This window comes from Nomascus leucogenys, chromosome 19, assembly GCF_006542625.1.
Source record: "Nomascus leucogenys isolate Asia chromosome 19, Asia_NLE_v1, whole genome shotgun sequence".
NCBI lineage: Eukaryota > Metazoa > Chordata > Mammalia > Primates > Hylobatidae > Nomascus > Nomascus leucogenys.
The window spans coordinates 50,074,464-50,095,882 of NC_044399.1; the positions used below are offsets into that span (position 1 = coordinate 50,074,464).

At 40.4% G+C, this 21,419-nt stretch overlaps 1 protein-coding gene across 5 annotated transcripts in view; it reads right to left on the reverse strand.

Annotated features, from left to right (window-relative positions):
- VIT (vitrin) overlaps positions 1-21,419 on the reverse strand; it is a 117,561-nt gene that overhangs the window by 64,167 nt on the left and 31,975 nt on the right. For all 5 annotated transcript variants that reach the window (XM_003262730.3, XM_030800707.1, XM_003262731.4 and 2 more), the window contains exons 3-4: positions 20,255-20,320; positions 6,095-6,251 (exon numbers count right to left, since the gene is read on the reverse strand). In XM_003262730.3, the coding sequence (XP_003262778.1) occupies positions 6,095-6,251; positions 20,255-20,320 (223 nt within the window). The remainder of the gene's footprint in view (positions 1-6,094; positions 6,252-20,254; positions 20,321-21,419) is intronic.

Genomic DNA, 21,419 nt, shown 5'->3' on the forward strand with positions numbered 1-21,419 from the left:
AGCTGACCAAGTTGTATTACCTGTCATCCTTCTCCACTTTCCCCAACCCCATTTTTGTCCAACCCATCACCATAGCTGTGATATTTCTTCCTCCAAACTTTTGGGCTTTCCTTGGTAACATCTCCATAATTTCCTTGCTCAGCACATACAGGTAGAAAAAATAAGTTTATATCATCAAGAACTTTGGATTCCTTGTCATGAACATGAAAGAGTAAAATTCTCTTCCTTTCCCCATCAAAGTGTAAAGAGAAGTCAGTTGTCCTTTTTTATGGAGTGCTATGATGAAAGATGCAGGACCATGCATGACTTCCAAGTCATCCCTCCACAGTAAGGTTGACGGAGAAAACACAGGATGCTCAGTTAAGTTTGTAAGTTTTCCAGGGAGGGTGACAAGATGATTGACTACACAGCTGGGAAGTGCTTCTCTCACAGAAAAACCAAATATCAAGTAAACCATCACACTTTGAACAGATGTTTTGAGAGAAAACAGTGAAAGTCAATAGAGAGGCAATGCAGACCCAGAGGTGAAAAAAGGAGGAAGCCAGCAACCTTGCACGAAGTTGCTGAGTGCCAGGACCAGCTCTTAGTCCTGAACAGGACCTGACGAAGGTGCGAGTGAAGAAACTGTGGGGCAAGGAAGCTCAACGAGATTCAGAAGAAAGTTGAAACCCAATCCAAGGAAGCCAATAAAATGATCCAAGACTTGAAAGACCACACAGCCATTTTAAGAAAGAACCGAAATGAACTTCTGGGATTGAAAAATTTACTACAGAAATTTCACAATACATTTGGAAACATTAACAACAGAGTAGGTCAAGCTGAGGAAAGAATTTCCAAGCTTGAAGACCAGTTCTTTGAACCAATGCAGTCAGACAAAAATAAAGAAAAAAGAATTTAAGAAATGAAGAAAACCTCTGAGAAATACGGACTTATGTAAGGCGACCAACCAAAGGAGGCTATGACTCACTGGCCTTCCTGAGAGAGAAGGAGAGAGAGTAAGCAACTTAGAAAAGATATTTGAGGATATATAGTTTGTGAAAATTCCCCCAGTCTCACTGGAGAGGTCAACATACAAATTCAAGAAATTCAGCAAATCTCTGTGAGTGAGATACTATACAAGATGACCACTCTCAAGATAGATACTCATCTGATTCTCCAAGGTCAAAGTGAAAGAAAAAAGTCTTAAAGGTAATCAAAGGGTCAGATCACCTACAAAGGGAGCCCCATCAGGCTAACAGTGGACTTCTCAGCAGAAAGTTTACAAGCCAGAAGAGATTGGGAGCCTATTCTCAGCATCCTTAAAGAAAAGAAATTCCAACAAAAAATTTCTTATTCTGCCAAACTAAGCTTTATAAGCAAAGGAGAAATAAAACACTTTTCAGATAAGCAAATGCTAAGGGAATTCATTGCCACTAGATGAGCCTTACAGGAGGTCCTTAAGGGAGTTCTGAACATGGAAATGAAAGAACGATATCTGCTACCACAAAAACACACTTAAGTTCATAGCCCAGAGACCCTATAAAGCAACTACACAACCAAGTCTACAAAACAACCAGCTGACAACATTATGACCAGGTCGAAACCTCATATATCAATATTAACCTTGAATGTAAATGGTCTAATGCCCCACTTAAAAGGCATAGTGTGGCAAGTTGGATTAAGAAACAAGACTCAGCCATCTACTGTCTTCAAGAGACCATCTCACATGTAATAACACCCATAGGCTCAAAGTAAAGGGATGAAGAAAGATCTACAGAGGTCACTATTCTTATATCAGATTTTAAACCAACAACAGTAAACAGACAAAGAAGGGTATTACATAATGATAAAGAGTTCAATTCAACAAGAAAACTATCCTAAATATATATACACCCAATATTGGAGGACCCAGATTCATAAAACAAGTACTTCTAGTCCCATGGAAAGACTTAGCCACATAATAATAGTAGGGGACTTCAACACCCCACTGACAGTGTTAGATCCTTGAGACAGAAAACTGACAAAGAAATTCTGGACTTAAACTCAACACTTGATCAGTTGGCTCTAATAGACATCTATAGAATACTCCACCCAACAACCACAGATATACATTCTTCTCATCTGCACAGGGAACATACTCTATGATTTACCACATGTTTAGCTATAAAGCAAGCCTCAATAAATTTAAAAAATTTGAAATCATACCAATCATACTCTTGGAACACAGTGCAATAAAAATAAAAATCAATACCAAGAAGATCTCTCAAAGCCACACAATTATACGGAAATTAAACAACCTACTCCTGAATGACTTTTGGGTAAACAATGAAATTAATATAGAAATAAAAAACTATTGAAATTAATGAAAATAGAGACACAACATACCAAAATCTCTGGGATGCAGTGAAAGGGTTTTGAGTGGAAATTTTATAGTGCAAAATGGCTATATCAAGAAGTTCTAAATATCTCATATTAACAATCTAATATCTCACATTAGAGGAAATAGAAAAATAAGAACACACTAACATAAAAGCCAGTGGGAGAGAAGAAATAACTAAAATTAGAGCAGAATTGAATGAAGTTGAATTATGAAAATCCATATAAAACATCAATGAAACCAAAAGTTTGGTTTTTGAAAGGATAAACAAGATTGATAGACCACTAGCTAGATTAACAAAGGAAAAAAGAAAGAAGACCCAAAAATGCACAGTTTGAAATGACAAAGATGACATTACAACCAATCCCACAAAAATACAAAAGATCTTCAGAAACTATTATGAAGACTTCTATGCACACAAACTAGAAAATCTACAGGAAATGCATAAAGTCCTGTAAACACACAACCTCCCAAGATTGAACTAGAAAGAAAATCCTAAACAGACCACTAACAAGTTCCGAAATTGAATTAATAATAAAAAACCTACTAACCAAAAAAAAGCCCTGGACCAGACAGATTGAGAGCCGAACTCTACCAGAAGTACAAAGAGCTGGTACCAATACTACTGAAACTATTCCAAAATATCAAGGAGTAAGGAATCCTCCCTAACTCATTTTAAGAAGCCAACATCATCTGGATACCAAAACCTAGTTGAGACATGTGAAAAAAATAAAACTACAGACCAATATCTCTGATGAACATAGATGCAAAAATCCTCAACAGAATACTAGCAAACCAAATCCAGCAGCACATCAAAAAGCTAATTCACCACAATCAAGTAGGCTTTATTCCTGGGATGCAAGGTTGGTTCAACATATGCAAATCAATAAAAATGATTTACCATATAAACAGAATTAAAAACAAAAACCATATGATCATCTCAATAGACACAGAAAAATCTTTTGATAAGATCCAATATCCTTTCTTGATAAAAACTCTCAACTGACTAGATATTATAGGAACATAACCTCAAAATAATGAGCTATCTATGACAAATCCACAGCCAACATCACACTGAATGGGCAAAAGCTGGAAGCATTCTCTTTGAGAACTGGAACAAGACAAGATGTTCACTGTCACCACTCCTATTTCACATAGTACTAGAAGTCCTAGCCAAAGCAACCAGGCAAGAGAAATACATAAAAGGAATTTAAATAGGAAAAGAAGAAGCCAGACTATCTCTCTTGACTGACGATATGACTCTATACGTAGAAAACCCTAAAGACTCCACCAAAAGGCTCCTTGAGCTGATAAATGATTTCAGTAAAGTTTCAGAATACAAAACCGATGTATAAAAATCAGTAGCATTTCTGTATATAACATTCAAGCTGAGAGCCCTATCAGAACACAATCCCATTTACAGTAGCCACAAGAAGAAGAAAATGCTTAGGAATACATCTAACTGAGGAGGTGAAACATCTCTACAAGGAGAATTGTAAAAGGCTCCCGGAAGAAGTCAGAGATGGCATGAACAAATGGAAAAATATTCCATGCTCATGGAGTGGAAGAATCAATATTGTTAAAATGACCATACTGCCCAAAGCAATGTACAGATTCAACATTATTTTTATCAAACCGCCAATGAAATTTTTCACAGAATTAGAAAAAACTATTCTAAAATTCATGGAACCAAAAAAAAGCCTGAAGAGCCAAAAAAATTCTAAGCAAAAAGAAAAAAGCTGGAGGTATCACATTATCAGACAATACTACAAGGCTACAGCAGCCAAAACAACAAGGTGTCAGTACAAAAACCAGACACGTAGACAATGGAAAAGAATAGAAAACTCAGGAATAAAGCCATACACCTGCAACTATCTGATTGTTCACAAAGTTGACACAAATAAGCAATAGGGAAAGGATTCCCTATTCAATAAATGGTGCTGGGGATAACTGGCTATCCATATGCAAAAGAATGAAACTGGATCCCTCCCTATCAATGTATACAAAAATTAACTCAAGACGGATTAAAGACTTACATGTAAGACTTCACACTATAAAAATCCTAGAAGAAAACCTAGGAAATACCCTTCTCGACATTGGTCTTGGCAAATAATTTATGTCTAAGTCCTCAAAAGCAATTGAAACAAAAACAAAAATTGATGAGTGGGATCTAATTAAACTAAAGAGCTCTGCACAGCAAAAGAACCTATCAGTGGAGTAAACAGAAAACCTATAGAAAGAGAGAAAATATTTGCAAACTATGCATCCAACGAAGGTCTAATATCCAGGATCTATAAGGGACTTAAACAATCAAACAATCAAAAAAACAACCACATTAAAAAGTGGGCAAAGGACGGGAACAGACATTTCTCAAAAGAAAACATACAAGCAGCCAAAAAACATATGAAAAAATACTCATCGTCACCAATCATCAGAGAAATGCAAATCAAAACCACAATGAGATACCATCTTACACCAGCCAGAATGGCTTTTGTTAAAAATCCAAAAAATAATAGATGTTGGTGGGCTGCAGAGAAAAGGGAATGCTTATACCTTGTTGGTGGGAATGTAAATTAGTTCAGCCAATGTGGAGAGCAGTTTGGAGATTTCTCAAAGAACTAATGAACAACCATTTGACCCAGCAATCCCATTGCTGACTATCTATACCCATTGCTGGGTATATACCGAAAGGAAAATAAATCCCTCTACCGAAAAGACATATGCACCAGTATGTTCGTTGTAGCACTATTCACAATAGCAAAGACATGGAACCAACTGAGGTGCCTATCAATGGTGGATTGGATGAAGAAAATGTGGTACATATATACCATGGAATATTATGCAGCCATAAAAAAGAACAAATTTTGTCCTTTGCAGCAACATGAATGCATCTGGAGGCCACTATCCTAAGTGAACTAATCCAGAGACAGAACACCAAATATTGCATGTTCTCACTTATAAGTGGGAGCTAAGTATGGAGTACTCATGGATGCAAAGATGGGAACAACAGACACTGGGGAATACAAGAAGCGGGAGGGAGGGAGGCGAAGCCTGAAAAGCTACCTATTTAGTACTATGCTCACTTCCTGGGTGATGGGTTCATTTGTACCCCAAACCCCAGCGTCATGTAATATGCCTTTGTAACAAACCTGCACATGTACTCCTGGAATCTAAAATAAGAGTTGAAAAAAAATAAAAAAAGAGCAATGTCTCAGTGACCTGTGGGATACTTTGAAGTAGTGTAACATAAAGTTTCAGAAGGAGGGGCTGGGGCAAGGGCAAACAAGAATATTTGGAGACAATTGCTTTAAATCCCCAAATTTGATGAACTATTTAAGCTCTATGACTGTCAATCAGGATAACAAAGAAAACTCCACAAGAGCACATTATAACCACATCTTCGAGAACAAATGATAAAGAGAAAATCTTAAAAGTAACCAAAGGAAAATGACGCATTATGCATAGAGGAACAAAGACAAAAAATGAATACAGACTTGTCATCTGAAACTATGCAAGGAGAAAATGAAGCATAATAAAGTGCTGAATGAAAGAAGAAGAAAACAACTATTGGCTAGATTTCTATATCCAGTAAAAGTACTTTTTAAATGAAGATTAAATAAAGATTTTGAGCTAAAAAATTTTGTATATTTTTGCTTACTAAATACGGCAACCTTGCATGGGTGCTCCCTGCCAACACCTGATTCCTAGTTAGTTATTAAGTAGCTCAGAATCACTCACCTGTGTACGGCAGCACCGCACACACTGGAGTAGGATGCGTACACGTCAGTGCCATAAATATGGTATTTGGGGTCTTGGCATCCTGCTGGACATTTCACAATGAACTCAGGATTGATGATCTTTCCGGCTTTGACATCACAGTTGATCTGAGGCACGGCTGGGAATACAAAATGAGGTCAAAATTACACCTTGTGCTATTAGTTTATCAATGGGGTGACTCTGTTAGGTCTTAACTATTGACTTAATCTCTAAAAGCCAGAGCCTGGGCTGACTCTACATCCCCTCCCTATAATGAAAGCAAAGATGTAATTAGGACATTTCCCAGACCAAAAGAACCACAGTGACCATTCATTGCCTTTAACCTGCTGAGAACAAAAGCAAAAGGCTGATTCCTGTGCTTATTGAAATAATCAATTAACAAAGCAGAGATCTCTGAGAAAAGACCACCCACCTCCAGTGGCCAGAAATGTTATCTTGAGTCAATGGCAGGAGAGTACTGGTCTTTCAGATGCTCTGTAGCTAACCCAGAAAAAAACTCTCATCCAACCTTACAAAAGGGAGGAAAAGTATTCCAGGAAGGGCATACGGTGGGAGCATTGGAGTTAGGAATGAGCTGGACAAGGCTGGCTTGCTGGGTGGGGACTCCATTATGGGGCCTGGTGGGAGGATGGTAGATTGGTAGGGATGGAGCAAATTAAGGCTTACATGCTAGTGTTCTATGTAGGATGTGGGAGGCAATGAAAGACTTTGGGACAGGGAAGACAGGTCAAAAACATGATATTTTGTCTTGGTCCTAGAGGATCCTCTAGGCTTAGATCTGAAGTCATAATGGGAGAGATCTTTTCTTATCTGCCTGAACACTTGATGGAAAGCTGGGAACTCTCTGGCTGAGCATCCAGGGGAAGCTCATTCATTCTTTCCTCCCTCTGTTTTAGCTTTGCTATTGCTACTGCCGGCCTCGCACTATCCAGTAGGCAAGTCTGCTGAAGCTGAAAGGTTGCCTGGGGATGAGGTGGAGTAGATGCTCTATTGACTGTATCCAAGAAGGGGTAGGACTGCATTTTCCCTGCTAAGATTTTTCCTCAATAACTCTTGAAGGAAAAGGTCCAAGGTCCCCTAGAGGACACTTTACTGGTGCCTTTTGATCTGGGAATATATTCAGTTCTGGCCCCCATTCTTCAGAAGGAACTTTAAAACATGAGCACAGTCCAAAGAGGCAGCAGGCTTGGGAATGGTCTGGAAACTACCAAATGAAAGGGATGGTTTGTAGAAATGGGTCATTTGGGCATGAGGAAGCAAGAATTGGAGGCAATGATAGTTATCTTCACAAGTAGGATTGTTGTGTCCTGTGATGCCAGAGGGTGAGCTAGAACTTAAAGAACAGACTTTCTATAGAGGCAAATTTTGCCAAGAAGAACTTTCTAGGAACTGAAATTGTCCATGAAGGAATGAGCTGCCTCAGGAAGCAGTGAGTGGGGTGTTGGTAGAAGTATGCAAGTGGAGACTGAACAGTTATAGAGAGGATTTCTACATTGGGTGAGAAGTAGAATAAAACCCCTCCCAACACTAAGAGTCTGTAATTCACAGACTCTTGGATCCAGGAGCTCTGCCAGGCCACCCACCCTCTAACTGGGTTCCTGAGATGGTCTCAGAGTTGCTAATGGCTTCCAGCTGTATCCAAAAAGCATATTCTTTTTTAACCCTTGTGTACCTGAATGAGGAGAATTGCATTTCATTCAGGCTGGAGAGAGAACTGAAGTTTTCTGCTCTTTTCTTAAATACCCATCCCAGACAATCTTTGCTACTCAGGGCTGGGCCAACAGGGAACTTCTCCTGGGAACCAAAGGGTTGATTTTGATCACAGGCTTAAGCAATTTGTGGTTTACATTAAGAAGTAGAGCACTGTGCTTCAAACAGTTTTGCGGTTTCATTCTCCCCATCAAAGGTTGCCTCCTCACCGGCTATTTTCTTTTTACCTTTCATTCTTTTAAACTCTGATACTCAAGGCTGCATTTACTATTTTGAGTCTCAGAGTATTTTTTAAAGGCAAATTTTGGGAAGAAGATGCCAGTGTGGTCTCTCTTCAAATTAGTGAATTGTTTGATTCCTGGATGTAACTGTGTGTTCAACTCTCCTCTTTTCCCCAGATCACTTCCTCACTCCCAAATGCATCTCCTCCCTTAGAGGTAAAGAAAATGAAAGATTTCTTCTTTGTTCTTAATTTTTTGAAATAGGAGGTGACAAGCTGTGTGCATTGAGATTAAATTTTGATGTGACTCTGGCACTGTGAGATTTTGAATCTCCTGTCAGACCAACTAAATATTTTGGGGTTGCATAAACGAGTCTCTATCTGGAAGCTTATTTCATGAATATTAGACAATGATCAAACATGTTGAAAGACTTCAGGGTGCACATATTACATGCAGTAGGATTTTCCATGAAATAATTGGTTTAAAAGACAAGGGAAAATGTCACATTTTACTTCCTGCTAATCAATTTTCCCTCCTTTCTTTAAGGGGGCATTTGTTTTTTGTTTGCTTGTTTGTCTTTTTTTTTCCCTTAGAAATCTCAGGGATGTACCTTAAATAAGATCTGCTTTATTTGCACCTAACCAGATTAGCAAAATTGGTGGATTCACTCACTAATTTGTCCCACAGGGGGAAAAAAATGAAATCAGGCACATGTGTTCATGCACTTTGAAAAAACAGGGAGCAATGGCAAAGTGTGGCTAAAGGTAAAAAATTTGTTAAATTTGCACAGAAAATTAAACTGGAGAGAGTGAACTAGTTAAATTTTGCAGAGTGATTGCCAAAATTATTAAAAAGTGTAATGTCTGTGTTCAGCCAGGAAAAAGCAGGCATTTGCATCTTTTTGGCAGCTCTTCTTTAAGTATATGGAAACTATGGTTTGTTTCTCTACAGTATTTTCCCAGTTATTTGTGAGGTAGTCTGTTTTCTTGTAACAGTCAAAGAATCTTCCACCTCTCCACTTAAGGCCCAGATGAAACGGATGTTGGCCTTTCCTCTGATCTTTGAACTGTTCAGTGCTTGCAGCTTAGGTTTTCCTTTCTTCCTCTTTCTTTGGTTGTTAAGGTTTATTCATATCTCCCTTCCCCCTTCTCTGAGTTTGAGCCTAAAAGTGCAGAAAATCAGATTTCCTTAAGAAGATAAGTTAAAATTAAGGCAGCTCAAGAAGTATCATTTTTAGGTCTAAAGGGAGCAGGAAGACATTTGGCAAATGCCAAAACAGTCAGAGGGGAATGCTGTGTCCCCACAGCTAACCTCAGGTGAAAAATTATTTGTAAGTTCTAAAAAGAGCTTATTCTGGAACAGTTGAAGAAAGCAAGACAAAAGCCTCTTCTATTTCTTCCTGACTGGACGGTTGCTAGCGTCCGTGAGGGAAAGTCCACACCAAAGTCACACAGAGCTGTGGGGAGCCCAGACCTCCTCAGTGGAAGCTTTGCACAGAAACCAGTTGCTTGGCCACCTGCTCTGCTTCTCCCTTCGTGCCCCCACCCACCCACTCTCTCATGTGATTCCTTAAGATAATCTTGCCTTCTCATAGACACTCTCATTTTCGTATCAGAAATCGCATTAGAGCATCTCAGTATCTGCCAAGGGTTCCTTCCCAAAGGCCCTTGGAAACTAGCCAGAGGGAAAAAAGAACCACTTGCAAACCAGATCAAATTGTAGGATTACGTTTAGGTCACTGAGGTTCATGTGTCTGCTGTAGTGATCTCACAAGGGTTCCTGGGCAAAAGGTCTCATCTCAGAACAGAAAACTGGTACTATTTGAGTCAATTTTTAGTACAAAATTGGAATCTGAGAGGAAGAACTGCAAATATTTCTGCTGTTGGTTGGGTCTCCTGCCTAGGCTAATAACAGTGATTATTAGATGATGTCACATACAATAAGCTGATTATGCAGTAGGCCAAATCGAACTGTAGATTCCTTATTTTGCCACTCATCTTTTCGGTGATCCCAGGCAAGCCACATTGCTTCTGGAGAACAAGTTTCCTTATTAACAAGCAATCATCGTAAGCTTGCCTCATGCCTGTTAATAAGGAAGAATTATTATTTTTATTTTTTTAATGAAGAAGAAGAATTATAAAAAAGCACTTATGCATAAAAACTTTTAATATTAAACTTAATTTTGTTGGACTGTGATATTCAGCTAAAGTACTGTTTTTAAGAGAATTATGCAAAAAGTCCTTAGTTTAATGAAATAAAAATATCATTAATTTGAAGATGAATGCATTGTTCTCCTTGATCCTGACATCTAGGTCATTTTAATTCTTCCTTTGTAGCACCTTCTTTTGCAAAGCATTCTTATCCATTTTTCTTAAACAGTCTTTGATCATATTGAATCTTTGCTCAAAAACCACCACTAGGTTTTTGCTGCCATTAGGAAAAATTCCAAAATCCTTAAGGCCTTTCCACAATTTCTTCCATGGAACGTCTGGGCTTGCAAATACTTGCCAATAAAGTCTTTACTTTCTAAATGCATGTTGTCTTGCACACTTAGCTTGAATCATTTCTCACCTCTGAAACCCTTTTTCCTTTCATCTGTTTGAATGTTACTATCTTTTAGGTCCCGGTTCCAGTTAACGTCTTCATTCATCTACTAGAATATAAAATTCACAAGGGCAGGGACTTTTGTCTGTTTTGTTCACTGCTGTTCAAGAGAATGTCTGCTGAATGAATAAATGAATGGATGGAGTGATTGGATGACAGAGGGTAACTGGCCTGTGGCAACACAGTTTTGGGGCAGCTGCAGAAGTTTGTGTCTCTAAAAATACATATTTTAGTTTACAAAGGACCCTAATACAGGTTCTTTCACTTGGTCCTTACAAAACCCTAAAAGGCATTAGTCCTCATTTTTCAGAGAGGCAAGTTAATTTGTTCAATTAACAATTGAACAATTGTTCAGATATCAAGTGGCAGAACTAAGACCTGAACTCAGGCCTATAAACCCAAAGCTTTGCCAGCTCCACCTGGTTGCCACTTCCCTGACTGAAGGGAAGAAGTTAAACTGCAGCTTCTCTAGTCTAATCTTACAGGCTTTTCTGAACTTGAAGATTGCTGACAACCACTAGTGGGTGAATGCAGTATATATCTTACAAACAGGTTGTGTGTATGCATGTGTGTGTGTGTTTATGTGAATACATGCATGCATCGTGCATTTACCCCAAATACCTGCAAAGTAACTCTTCTAGCATAATTTTCCATTGTATTGTTTTCCCGTTATTTCTGAGAATTGCCAGGGTAGAGTCTACTCAACTGAAAATCTGTAACACAGAGAGTCTCTACCTTCTTTCTCACCCATATATCAGAAGAAGGGCTAGAAAGTTAATCCTCTTCCTTTTTCATGGTCTGAGAAAGGGCCTACATACCAATCTGTGTGGAGAACCCACCGGTGTTGGCGCCAGGTGTCTAAGAAGCAAGAAACACTGGGGATTACTTACAAGTTGCTACACATAAACCTACCCAAGAAGCTGTGTGCATGCTATACCAAATCTTACAACCACGGAGTTGTATTTCTCTTCATCAGTGTCCAATGCATTAAGTAACTAAGTCCCAGAACAATGACCTCTTCATGCCCGAGGCAGTAGGTTCAGGAATCATCTACTCTTTCAAGGTTGATTGCAAAAATCTTTCCATGCCTTACAAGGTATTAAGATTAATTCACTGGAGAGAACTATGTGAATTACATGTACATTTCACCCCAAATTAAGTCTATTTCAACAGACTCCAATGTAAATGGAAATATTTCAGAATGTAGCTCTACTACCTGTGGAGAATATCTTGTTTATCTCACTGATTGTTGTCTTCATCATGCAAATTTCCTGCTTAGAAAACTCTCAGGAGTCCCCACCCTCTAGTGAATGACAAAGAAAAAAACCTTCTCAGATTGGCATTGCCTGGTGGGTCCTAATCCACCTTCCAGCTGCATTTCCATGACTCCTCAACACTTAAACCCAACCATGCCATTCACTGCTTCCTGACCTCATCCTCCACCTGTTTCCCATGGTATCTGGGCTTAGTCCACCTAGAAAGCCCTTTCCCAACCTCTGCTTGTAAAAATTCACTTATTTTTCAGGTCTTATCTTGAACGTTCTTTCATAAGACCAGTAGGAGTCCTATTGTAGACTCCTTGTTTGTTATTCTCCTATAGAATTTACCACATTTTGCTTTATTTTATAGTGGCTTTTGTTGTTATTGTTCATTTGTCCATACATCCAACAATTACCTAATGAGCACTAATTGGGTCTTCATGGTACTTTTGGTCTTGCTGGGAAGATAGACTGTATAAAAAAAGCTCTTAGAGTAATACGTGGTAAATACAGACAGTCCCTGATTTACAATGGTTTGAATTAAGATTTTTCAACTTTATGAAAGGTTTTTCAGGGTATTAAATGCATTCGTGACTTACTATGGGCTTATCAGAACACAACCCCATTGTAAGTCAAGGAGCATCAGTACTTGATGGAGAAAGTGCAGTGCATACAGGAGGCATCTAACCTACTTCTGAGTGTGTGTTGGGGATAGTGGTTGGGTCCAGCTAGGCTTTCCTTTACATACTTTTGTTTTGCCTTATACAAGATTGATGCTTACTGAGGATACAGACTTTGCAGGATGGGCAACCAGTAACACGTTGCATGGAATCATCAATGGCTCCCATCTGCATAATGTGATCTCACCTGACACCACTTTGGACTAAGGCCGTTGCTTCTGGGGCTCTTCTGCAGCTTCATTATGTGTGAAAAGCCATTGATGAGATTTTACAACTTAAACGCTTTTCTCCCTCGAGCACAGACACTTTGCCAAGCAGGAATTGTTCTAGAGTCTGGTGGACATAATTTATGTGAAAATATATGATGTGTTTATTACAGTATGGACTGAGGACTGAAAGTCTCCTAAGTTAAAGAGTAGGCCTTTTTTGAATGTGTAACCTACACATAAATGAAATTAATCCTTAAAACGTATAAGGTATTATGACTGCCTTAGGAGAAGTCTCTTATGAACACACCTAAGCCCTTCAATCTTTATTTGCAGCCTTAAACAATCAAGAAAAATGCAGCCACATTTTGGTAATATGTTAGAAACTGCTTGAGTAGGTTTATGCTGACTAAACCTACCACTAAGGTGCCTCTGGCTAAGGTTAGATCTATGGCTCTAAGACTTATCAGGAAAATGAGAGCCTTGAAAATGTCACCTCTAAAAATAAAGTGATAAAACTCTCAGTACTGCAGTAAGGTAAACTTTACCTTGGATTAAACAGTCCATTAATTTATTAAGTCATTAACTATGTTTCTTCCCATTGCATTTTTTCCCTCTTACTATTCTAAGAAGGTACACAGGCTCATGTTTTCCCACCTCTGGTTCTCAAGGTTGCAGGAGAGAGGGCAGTGTGTCGCAAAGACAACACTCTCTCCAGGCTTTGAAAAGTAGACTCTCCAAATTCCCCTTGTTTCAGGGGATTGGGCTTGTTCAGCCCAAAGAGTGATGGAGACACAGTGATCTTCTAAGACTGGGAAGGTGGGAGTGGCCAAATAGGTTCTAGTAAAGGAAATGTCCCTTGCCCTAGCAGCTGCTTTGAGGAGCACTCACCTCAGGGCAGCATCTGGTGTGATGCACCTTAGGATGGAGATTTAGGTACAGGGCTTCCCCACCTCTGCCAACATCCCATCATCCAGGAAACAGTGGGGTTGCCCACCTTCCAGAGATAACATGGACTTGGACACTGAGTAGCTGAGGGGACCACCCCGAATCTTCTAGACTGCACAAGCCCTCTCTGCTGGAGCAGAGAGGGAAGAAGCCTTTGTAATTAAGGAATTTGAATTCCACCCCCTACCCCAGCAATTGGCAGTTTGGAGTCAAACTTAATTTGATTTAGAAAATAATGTGATAAGCCAAATATGGTGGGATAAAATTGCATCCAATACAACTGAGCACATAAAAGCAAAATATTAGCTTGGAATGAATGGACCTATGAGTTTGTGGAGTAGAACTGTGAGAATCCATCCAATTGCTTTTTTGTATCTTTGTTTTTCTTCTTTGTAAGACCCCCATGCCAGATTACCAGATTATTTTCTTTTTTCTTTTTTTATTTATTTTTTTTTTTTGAGACAGAGTCTTGCTCTGTTGCCCAGGCTGGAGAGCAGTGGTGCAGTCTTCCCTCACTGCAACCTCTGCCTCCCAGGTTCAAGCAATTCTGCCTCAGCCTCCCAAGTAGCTGGGATTACAGGAGCCTGCCACCACGCCCAGCTAATTTTTATATTTTTAGTAGGTACGGGGTTTCACCATGTTGGCCAGGCTGGTGTCGAACTCCTGACCTCAGGCGATCCGCCCGCCTCGGCCTCCCAAAGTGCTGGGATTATAGGCGTGAGCCACTGCGCCCAGCCTGCCAGATTATTTTCAACATGCTCTTAAGTATTACCTTCTTGGTCCAAAGGGCCCCCCACCAGTGGTGCTAAGTAATATCCATGAGGGGCACTGGAGGCCATGGATAGATGAAAGAAGGAAAAAGGGGTGAGAAGACAAAGAAGTGAAAAAGAAGGGAAAGTAGAGGAGAGAAAGAGATAACTACCAAAATCAGTGGGAACCCTATGAGTAGGCAGAATAGATGTACTGGAATGGCAGGCGTTTTCAAGCCAAGTCCAAGGAAGACAGTTATGCTCTTCTCCTTCTCCCATTTTTCCCATACGTTTTCTACTTTACTTTCTACTTGGTCAGCCTTTGATTATGCAACACCCTTATCTGCTACCAGGCAACAGACACCTCATTCTTTAGTTCCACCCAGCTTGAGAGGAGGCCACTGGGGAAACATCAGGGGTTGAACCTAACCCAGAACTGAGTTTCAAATCCGGCCCTGCCAAATAGTGTCACTGTGCCTCAGCCACTAGATCCTCAAGAGTCTAGGAGAGTGCCCCCTGTCTAGGAGGGGTCAGGAAATTAATCACTGATCAACACTACCAAACTACCTTCTCCTTGTTATTTGACTTGAGACTTCTGGGTTGTTCGCTGGGCGCGGTGGCTCACGCTTGTAATCCCAGCACTTTGGGAGGCAGAGGCGGGCGGATCACGAGGTCAGGAGATCGAGACCACGGTGAAACCCCATCTCTACTAAAAATACAAAAAAATTAGCCGGGCGTGGTGGCGGGCGCCTGTAGTCCCAGCTACTCGGAGAGGCTGAGGCAGGAGAATGGCGTGAACCCAGCAGGTGGAGCTTGCAGTGAGCCGAGATCGCGCCACTGCACTCCAGCCTGGGCGACAGAGCGAGACTCCGCCTCAAAAAAAAAAAAAAAAAAAAAAAAAAAAAAAAAAAAAAAAAAAAAAAAAGACTTCTGGGTTGTAAAGATTGTGAATCTTGAAAAAACAGTGGTGAAAATTTAGGGCTTCTAAAAAAGAGGTTAGAGGGCACTAAAGGGAACCTACCTAAATGATTTCACATTCATGTTTGCAAGAAGCCCTTGTCTGCGTCCTCCCTCTAGCCCACTGGTTATCACGTTTTACAAGTCCTGAGAATCACCTGGAGAGCTGGTTAAAGCACAGATTGCTGGGCCCACCCCTGTAGTTTTTGACTCAGGATGTCTGGGCTGGGTGAGACAAAAGTCCCGGATGATGCTGATGCTGCCGGTCCAGGAGCCACACATTGAGAACCACTGACCTAGTCCAATCTCACATTAAAGCTGAAGTGATTTGTTTAAAGCCCTGCTTTTATCATTTCACTTTCTGTTTAAAACTCTTCAATAGCATCCTGTAAGATATATTTTGAGGTATCGACGCTAACGGTTAGATGAGCAAGCTTTTTTTATTTAGTGAAGAGGAGAGCGCCACTGCCCCCCACCACCCTGTCCTCTTAGGATGTTTTTTTAAAGACGTAAGACATAAGACGCCAGCCTTTTGATTTTACAATGCGAGGGCTCCGGCCTTCTGTAAGGATCTGTAAGCCCTTACCTCCAGAATGGCCAGAGAAATTGTAATTGCCTGTCTTCCAACTCACTATATAAAGTTGTGTGAAATTCTGTCCAGACTTTGTACACACTTTCATGCTATCTGTATATGCACGTAAATCTGTAATGCTTACTCACAAGTTGTGTTCTCTCTCTTCTCTCTTCATATCTTCAAATATTGCTACAAAGGAGTTGTTGTTAATGTTGGCAGGATTGTTTCATTTCCCTAACACAACCTTCCTTAACACTTTACTATTCTCTGAGGACCATGCTCCTTTTATAGGGGTGGACCCCTGCCAGCCTTGCCTGATGCAGTTAGATTCTCTCTCCCAGGAATTTGGGATCAGGACTGAGAAACATGGTCTGGAGAGAGAGAGAGAGAGACAGCGAGAGAGAGAAAGAGAGAGATGCACAGGGAGAAGAAGCAGGGGTGCCGGTTCCTGAGGTCTTTCCATCTGCAGTCCAACCGGAGGGAGTTACAGCTGTATTTCCTGCCTTGGGTTCTGTGAGCTACCCCATGACCTGCCCAAATCCCCCTTTTTGCTTAAGCAGATTGGCCTTGGAGTTCTGCTAATTGCAACCAAAATAACCTACATGAAGATACTCCCCATTGCCCTCTCGATGAAGTCCAGATCCCCTGAACATGGCAGTAAAGCTCTTCACCATCTGGTGTCTCTTTGCTTTTCATCTTTTTCCTCAACACATTCACCTTGTATTCTCTATTTCTGTATGTTGAACTACTTTTTAGCTTTTTCTACCCTTCAGGCTTTGGGCATGATGTGTTCTTTCTGCTTATTACACTCTTTTCTCCTCCTCTTTGCCTGGCCAATCCCTATTTGGCCTTCAGAATCAGTGTGTGTCATTTCCTCCAGGAAGCCCTCCCAGATACACAACTTCTTTTCCTAACTCTCTGCGTACCTCTAGCTCCTCTTGTCCTAACACTTATATGGATACTATCATTGCCTGTTGACTTGTCTTTCTTCCACCTTAGATTGTGAGCTCTGTGAGGGCATAGATGGAGTCTGGATTGCTGTTGTTTCTGGGTGTCTAACACAGTGCCTGGTACTTGGCCAGGACCCAATAAATACTTATCAAATGAATGAATAATGTACCTTCCTGGCCATCAGTCACCTCCCCCAGCAGCAAACTGACAGTGTTGAATAGAAAAAAAAAGAAAGAAAATGACTTTGGCCTCAAGCTATAGACTATGATTTGGAAATACTCTGGAGATCAAGAATCAGATATCTCCATGGTTTGGGAATATCCAATTACCTTCATTGTATCTTTTTTTCCCTATTTAATAATTGTGCCAGAGTTTCTAATTAGAGAAAAGACCTCATGCATTTATTGATTCCAATGTGCTGCATCACTAGGGAGATTTTGAGAATAAGGCTAGAATTTAGCATATCAGAAATTCAATCCATTTGAGATCTCTCAAAGAGGTTTGCCCTTGGGTCATTTAGCACAGACTTTCATAGTCACTGCAAACTGTTGTCATGGTAATCACGGAATCTTTCATGATTTTTGTATATGAGTTAATGAAGATACTGGAAACAGCCCAAAGGAATTCATACTTGGGCGTGCATTTGTCTCCATATTAACCTAATCATTGTTTTGAATACACATCTGCCCCAGGGCTGGTCCTCTTGGCTCTTGGTCCTGACAGAAATAAATAAACAACTGATTCCTTTTTAGTATTTCAGCCTAGGAGGCTGTGGATGGTTGCCCTTTTGGTCTCATTTCAACAGGAAATTTCACATGGAAGGTTTAAAAGAGCAGAAGAAAAAAGGAGGCTGTGTGAAGCAAATCTTTCTTTTATTTCAAATGATTAATGTGGCTGATTTCAAGGTACCTAAATTTAATGCCTATAAAGAAAGTTTCAGCTGTGGAGAGCACAGAACATTGACTATAATCTAAAGCCTTTTTTATGGTTCTTTATAAACACACTTTAATTTAAGCTTCCATCAAGCCTACAAATTTGGATACAGATATCCCAGTGTGCTTACAATATCTGAGTGTGAGTTTTCCATCTGTGTCTTCTTTTGTGAGTTATTTCCCAATATCCATTCTTCTCTTTTTTTCCTAGTAGTAATATCCCTTACTTTTAGCGAGGGACATGGATGTTTAAAATCAAGACATGGCCAGGCATGGTGGCTCACGCCTGAAATCCCAGCGCTTTGGGAGGCTGAGGCAGGTGGATCACGAGGTCAAGAGATCGAGACCATCCTGGCCAACATGGTGAAACCCCATCTCTACTAAAAATACAAAAAATTAGCTGGGTGTGGTGGCAGGTGCCTGTAGTCCCAGCTACCCAGGAGGTTGAGGCAGAAGAATCACTTGAACCTGGGAGGTGGAGGTTGCAGTGAGCCAAGATTGCGCCACTGCACTCCAGGCTGGTGAAAGAGTGAGACTCCGTCTCAAAAAAAAAAAAAAAAAAATTCAAGACATTTCCCACTCTCCGTTACTGCTGGCCAATAGTACTTAAAGAGAGGGATTATACTGAACTTTCTGGATGTAGCTTTAAAGAAGCTATTGAGAGTGGTAGGAGGCAGCCAAATGCCTAGGCAGATAGGGGTGGGTCCCTGGTGGAACCCCACCTCCAAGCCAAAGACAGTTTAAAGCCTGAAAGCCAAGCTACAAGTTAAATCCTCAGACTGGATTGAGAACCTGTCTTCCCGTTTGGTGCGCTTTCCTCTGATGGATCCCCACCCTTCACCTATTTTACATATACCTACCCTTTTCCTAATTGGTTTTCTACACTGTCATGCCCACCTTTGAGTGGTGTCTTTGCTGTAATCTTTTTTGCATACTCGCAAACCAATCAGCACATAGTCCCCATTCTGAGTCCGTAGAAGTCCTCAGACTCAGCCACATTAGGGACTTTCACGCCTTTGGGTAGGGGAACCACCCCTCACGTCCCCTCTCTGCTGAGAGCTGTTCCCTCACTCAATAAAATTCGTCTCAGCCCTCCTCACCCTTCAATGTCCAGCTTATCCTCATTCTTCTTGGGCATGGTACAAGAGCTCAGGAACTGCTGACCATGAATATAAGCTATAACACATGTGAGCTGCGGCATGCCAGTGTGGCTGAGCAAGGCCCAGGTGAGGCATCACCAGCTGGGGTTCCCTGGCTTGCAAAATGACTGAGAAGAAAAATCCTGCATCACTATTATGTGCCCTTCTTCATCCCTTCCTACTGACTGGAATGTGGACATGATGGATGGAGCTGGGGCAGCCATTTTGGGCAATGAATTGGGAGCCACGTTGAAAATGGCAGAATTAGAAGATAGAAGTCTAGGTCCCTGGAGATTGTGGAACTTCCATAAAAGCCAAGACCAGGAGAGAGAAAGAAACTGCAGTCTTAAGTAAGCATCTATTATTCCAGATTTTCTTTTTTCTTTTTTTTTTTTTTCACACAGTCTCGTTCTGTGGCCCAGGCTGGAGTTCAGTGGTATGATCTGGGCTCACTGCAACCTGCATCTCCCAGGTTCAAGTGATTCTCGTGCCTCAGCCTCCCTAATGGCTAGGATTACAGGCATGTGCCATCAGGCCTGGCTAATTTTTGAATTTTTAATAGAGACACTATGTTGGCCAGGCTGGTCTGGAACTCCTGACTTCAAGTGATCCACCCGCCTCAGCCTCTCAAAGTGCTGGGATTACAGGCGTGAGCCACCGTCCCTGGCCTTATTCCAGATTTTGTGTCATCCAATCTTAACTGATACACCACTCAAAAGTGAAATTTATTTTTTCTCCTTCCATTGATTGGGTGTGAAATTGCATGGGCTTTTTTGTGAGATTTGCCTTCTGATCCCAGGGTCTGTTGGAAGGTGGGTAGGTTTGCTAGACCTTTGCATTAGCCAGAATAAGTTTTCTGGTATGGGGAATTGAGACAGCATTTCAATGTCAGGGCTAAGCTTATTCTGCTTAGCCACAGAGACATACTGTTTCCTGGTCTTTGTATGTGCATTTGGAGTTTTTCTAGTGTAGGGGAACTACATATCCTTTACCCTAAAGTCAGGGCTCCTGTCTCAAAGACTTTTTGGAATGTGGTAGGGGATAAGACTTATCACGAATTAGTCTGAGTGGAAATTAATTGACATAGAGATAAAAACCAAACCAAAACAAAAATTATCTAAAACAAGTATAATAACCCTCCATGTGGGAAAAACAAGCGTGATGCCAGCAAGGAATTGTGATTTTACTTACTGAATTTGGGCCTTTTAATCTTCTTTGCTGTTTCTTTGTTTGAATGTACTCCAGTCACCAGCAAAACTACATAAAGAAAATTTTTAAAAATTTAATTAATATTATTTTACCTAAATGCTTTCTCTTTTGACTCATATTTACTTTGATCATGCACAAAGTATTCTCATGGGCAGAACTAATTTTCTCTCTTACAGTCATGCATCACTTAATGATGGGGCTACGCTCTGAGATGCGTGTCAATAGGCGATTTCATCATTGTGCCGATATTGTAGAGTGTACTTACACAAACCTAGATGGTCTACTACACACCTAGGCTGTATGGTATGGTCTATTGCCTCTTAGGTCAAAAGCCTGTACAGCATGTTACTGTACTGAATACTGTAAATAATTGTTAACAACTGATAAATATTTATGTATCGAAATATGTCTAAACATAAAAAAGGTACAGTAAAAATACAGCATAAAGGATAAAAAGTGGTACGCCTGTAGAGGGCACTTAGCATGAATGGAGCTTGCAGTACTGGAAGTTGCTCTGGGTGAGTCAGTGAGTGAGGGGTGAGTGAGTGTGAAGGCCTAAGATATTACTGTACAAAGCCGTAGATTTTATAAACACTGTATACATCATCTACACGAAATTTATAAAAAATATTTTTTCCTTAATATAATATTAATCTTAGCTTACTGTATCTTTTTCACCTTATAAACTTTTTAATTTTTTAACTTTTTGACTCTTTTGTAATAACGCTTAGATGTACAAAAATATTGTCTTTCCTTATATCCTTATTCCATAAGCTTTTTTCTATTTTTGAGATTTTTAATTTTACTTTTAAAATCTTTTGGTTAAATGTTATGACTACCTTTTTTTAAGTAAGTAAAAGGAGTATACTCTAAAATAATGATAAAAATACAGGATAGAAAATACAGGCTGGACGCAGAGGTTCACGCCTGTAATCCCAGCACTTTGGGAGGCAGGGGTGGGTGGATCACCTGAGGTCAGGAGTTTGAGACGAGTGTGGCCAACATGGCAAAACCCTGTCTCTACTAAAAATACAAAAATATTAGCTGGGAGTGGAGGCACACGCCTGTAATTCCAGCTACTTGGGAGGCTGAGGCAGGAGAATTGCTTGAACCCAGGAGGCAGAGATTGCAGTGAGCCTAGATCACG